Below are 4,928 nucleotides of genomic sequence, written 5' to 3' on the forward strand. Positions count from 1 at the left end.
GAAAATATTCAACCCTAACCCTCTCGGGTGGCGGATTAATCGGACCAGCCCACGGTTTTCGGGCTAAAATGACATCCCTACCTACAATTACAAGTGCATCCAAGCCTTTGCCTGTATAGATAGAGAGGAGATGCCAGCTCACATAAACACGTGTCAAAATCCAATCACACCTCTGTTATAAAATGACGGCTTCAACTGAAGCAAACGCTTCTCCATTTCCACCAAAATCAACAGCGAAAAACTAAATGAAAAAAGAAAAGAAAAGGGGGAAATACGTCGATTTCTCTATTCCGCGGCTCCCAAAGAATAGCAGAAAACAAAGTTAGTTATTCAAAACTCGTGAATTTCAGTTCCTTCAATCACTTGAGGTGATTTTCTCTCTCTGGAAGTCAATCATTCTTATATCTCATGTATAAACACCTGTGTGTTCGCGCGCGCGTTTATAGAAATGTCTGTTACTCTAAATGCATGCGAATTTGTACTGAACATGTTTGAGATTTACGTATGGTTTGGTTGTAGGGTTCATTTCTAATCTGATGAATTTGAAAATTGACGTGAGTTCCTTGATTTCTGCTACTGTTTCGGGGGGAATTAGACAAGGGGGTGATTTGGTGACGGTTTGAAATCGAAAACCCTAATGGAGATTTCTGGTGATAAGGGGGCTTTGAGTGGTGGAGTTAGGGTTTCGGAGGAGTCTAAGGTTTCGACTGGTGAGTCAAACAGGGGGACTGTAATTAGTGCATCTGAGAGCAAGTCTGTTGAATCTAGTAACTTAGGAAGCAATGATGTAAGTCAAAATCAGAGTGCGGATAAGGTATCTCGCAACGATAGGTGGGAATCATGGGGGGTTATGAATATGGTTGGCAAAGTGCTCGGTGGAAAGCTTTATGTGGATGATGAGGTGGAGGATGTAAATGATTCTGAGAATGGGGGGCAGGTGACTGTGGTCGGGGGTGCGGAAGCGTTGCAGGATGTAATTGTGGAGCGGACATCTGAGAATCGGGGTGGGGTGAATTTGGTTGCGGATATGAATGTTCATGAGGATGTGATGTGGGAGCCGTCAAATGGAGTTGACATGAAGAGAATGGATATCAACAGTGACTCTGCTAAGTTAGATTTGGATTGTCCAGTTGAGGGAAATAACAATGGTAACAGTGATATGGTCTCTTGTGGTATAGTGCCAGATGGGAATCTGGAAACTGAGGAAATAAATGATGTTAAAGATGATATGTTGAGATCAGAAGGATTTGGGAAAAACAAGGAAGTAAATGATGTTAAAGCTGATGTGTCGATGCCAAAAGGAGATGGAGAACTAGATTTGCATATTAATGATGTTAAGCCTGGCATGTTGATTCCAGAAGAATGTAGCGGAAAAACAGAAAAAGAAGGGGAATATAATGTGTCAGATCTAGTTTGGGGCAAGGTTAGGAGCCATCCTTGGTGGCCTGGGCAAATATTTGCCCCCTCAGCTGCCTCGGATAATGCAAAAAAGTATTCTAAGAAAGAGAGTTATTTGGTGGCATATTTTGGGGATCAGTCGTTTGCGTGGAATGATGGATCAAAGCTCATGCCTTTCAGAAAGCATTTCTCCGAAATGGTGAAACAGAGTAATACAGATGGATTCTCTCATGCTTTGAGTTGTGCCCTGGATGAGGCTGCTCGACGAATTGAGATTGGTCTTTCATGTCCATGTTGGGCCCAGGAGGTGCGTGATGAGATCAAATTCCAAGTTGTTGAAAATGCTGGAATTCGAGAAGAATCAAGTATTATAGCTGGTGGGGACAATGTATTAAGTGCAGCTACATTTTTACCTGGACATGTTCTACAGTTCCTAGAATCGTTGGCTAAATGCCCGCGTTCCAACCGGGATAGGTTGCAATTTACAATAGCGAAAGCTGAATTGCAGGCCTATACTAGATGGAAGGGCTACCATGAGCTCCCTGTCTTTGAAGAGTGTATCGGATTATCAGAGGATGATACTCAAACCAATGCAATGGGAGAAGGAAATGATTCCATTGAAGCTCCAGTCCCTGATGCAGCAAATGATATTTCATCTAAAAAGAGAAAGTCAACAGCTCAGAATGGTTCTTCTGGTGACGAAGAGCGCCCAAATAGAAAAGAAAAGTTCATGTCTGTCTTGATGTCCTCGGGCGGCTCATGTTCACGGAACAATGATAAGGTATATGTGAGAAAGACCTTCAAGAGGGCCGTCTCCTCTTCCAAGAGTCGTGAAATGGTTGTTTCTACATGCAGTAATTCGAGAGGTAATAAACAGAAGACTCTGCTCTCAACTTGCGCAGCCGCCTCTGGAATTGATGCAAAATTGGCAAAGGTTGGTGCTGGAGAGTCTCAAATAGTGGAAATCGTTCCGGCTGAGATCCCTACTCCCGACATGGTTCTTTCAGAGCTCATTTTGGCTGCAAAAAGGCCCCGGCATGGGAAAGATGCGATGATTCCAGTAGTTGGCTGGCTTCGTGAATTCAGGAACTCGATTTCTCTGAAAAAATCTAGTCTCGGGGATCAAGAAGTAGATTTGGGAAAGGACAAGGAGGAACAATCATCTCAGGCTGCAGATATACTAGGATTCAGGGGTATTGAGGACTCATACTGGACAGACAGAATCATTCGCAACTACTCTCAAGATCAAGCGATGTCTGAATCTCAGAAACCTCACAAGAAGGGGGATCAACCAGAAGCTGATGTTGCTGAAGCTCCAAACTTGGATGGGAAAAATGAAAGCAACGACATTGGGGATTTGGATACACGGAACCAATCTGCTCTGACAAATGAAGTTTCAGAGGAATATCGTCCAACAGCTTTGATCCTCAACTTCAAAAGGTTGGATTCTATTCCATCCATCAAGGATCTGAACGAGATGTTCAGCCGTTATGGAACTTTGGACGAATCAGAGACCAAGATATTAAGCAAAAGCAGGCGTGGAAAGGTGATTTTCAATAGGCCAGCAGATGCTGAAACTGCTTTTAGCAATGTTAGGAAATACAGCATCTTTGGATCAGCCCTTGTCAGCTATCGCCTCCAATACATCACGAAACCAAATATATCCCAGAAAACCTCAAAGAAAAAGAAGAAGGATAAGAAACAAGACGAGCAGAATGTCGATGCTGTTTGAAATTGGTGAGATGAATTCATTTGTTCTACCGTTAATAGGCACATAGAATACCAGTAGTTTGTCATTGTTGCAAAGGATAGAGGAGGTAGCTACTGACCTATTGTTTCATTTCGAGTATTTTGCTTATAGGGCAGAAGACTAATAATCTCTCTGACTACATCTTTTATAATTGTGAACTATACATTTTTTAGGATGTAAATGTGAACATTTTTTTGTGGTTGTTATAAACTTAGTAACTCCTCTACTTTGCTGCTGCCTTTTATTTTTTGTATATAAAAACATGTACACATATGATGTGTTGTGATTTTAATTAGCAAAAATGGTTGCAACTAGTAAGTCTTAATTTTGAATGGAGATCAGTTTTTTAGTTATGGGTTAGGGTGATACTGACTTAAGCTTCAATTACCTATTCAACTTTTTTGCAAATTATATTTGTTTCTACTATTAGGCTCACAGAAACAATTCATATATATTTTTGGGTAGAAGCAATTCATATACTATATTGTTGGGTAAATATCAATTAATAATTCAAATTATATCTCTAGTTTCAAAAATGTCTTCAACTATTGATAAAATTAGTAAAAAGTTTAAACTATTTAGGTTGTAATAATATTTTCACAAACTAATAATAATATCAATAAAGGATTAATTATTATTGAGGTTGTAACAAAAATATCATGAATAATTAGTACGCTTTCCCGTGTGATCCACAACGAGCATTGTAACTAGTACGTTTTTCCATATGATACACATCGAGCATAGAAATTAAATAACATGTTTAAATAAATATAAATATAAATATAAATATCATTATAAATATTAAATATAATCATGATATAAGAAAATGCAAAATACTCCCTCCGTCCCTGAAATAAGTTCATTTTTTTCCTTTTTGGGACGTCCCCCAAATAAGTTCATCTTTCTTTCTTTTCATTTTTGGACAACTACCTCACCACTAATAATACTTTATTTATTCTTACTTTTCACTTTTTCATCACTCTCAATACTAGTATAACACTTTTGCACCTTTTCACCACTCCCAATACTAATTATAACATATTTTTCTCCATTATCAATACACTTTACCATTTTTCCTTAAAACATGTGCCGTCCCTAAAGAAGAACTTATTTTGGGGGCGGAGGGAGTAAATTTTAAAATAAAATAAAATAATTCGTATCAATTACTCAATAAAAATTCGAATTTACAAATGTAAATTTTCGACTTTGTATAAAATATAATGATAATTATAGTTATTAAACAATTAAAAATTATTTGATAGCAGAAACTATCAGTTTTCTCTATCAAAAAAAAAAACCCCGCAAATTCTAAAATCTAGTACTCCCTCCGTCCCTGAAATAAGTTTATCTTTTTCCATTTTGGGACGTCCCCCAAATAAGTTCCTCTTTTTTTCTTTCTATTTTTGGACAACTACCCCACCACTAATAATACTTCATTTATTCTTACTTTTCACTTTTTCACCACTCTCAATACTAATTATAACACTTTTTCACCTTTTCACCATTCCCAATACTAATTATAACATAGTATTTTTCTCCACTATCAATACACTTTACCATTTTCCTTAAAACCCGTGCCGAAGGGAGTACATTTTTTTGTTCCATCTCTCTCCTCTCTCCAGTTTTTTTCTCTCTCTCTTATATCTCTAATCTTTTCCCCCTCTCTCTCCTCTTTCTCTAATCCGAGTAGCCTGTCTCTCTCCAGTGATCATCCAACATGTCATTTATGTCCATCACCATTCACTCATTCACATAACTTCCACACAAGGAAAAAAAAAAA

The 4,928-nt window shown here is 38.2% G+C and overlaps 1 protein-coding gene across 1 annotated transcript; it reads left to right on the plus strand.

Moving 5' to 3' along the window:
* The first annotated feature begins 206 nt into the window (after positions 1-206).
* On the plus strand, positions 207-3,374 carry LOC131016761 (PWWP domain-containing protein 5-like). The gene is made up of 2 exons (XM_057945484.1): positions 207-368; positions 520-3,374. Exon 2 carries the CDS (start codon positions 638-640, stop codon positions 3,128-3,130), a length of 2,493 nt encoding a protein of 830 aa, XP_057801467.1. The 5' UTR covers positions 207-368; positions 520-637; the 3' UTR covers positions 3,131-3,374.
* The last annotated feature ends 1,554 nt before the right edge of the window (positions 3,375-4,928 follow it).

This window comes from Salvia miltiorrhiza, chromosome 3 (genome assembly GCF_028751815.1).
Source record: "Salvia miltiorrhiza cultivar Shanhuang (shh) chromosome 3, IMPLAD_Smil_shh, whole genome shotgun sequence".
In the NCBI taxonomy this organism is placed as follows: domain Eukaryota; kingdom Viridiplantae; phylum Streptophyta; class Magnoliopsida; order Lamiales; family Lamiaceae; genus Salvia; species Salvia miltiorrhiza.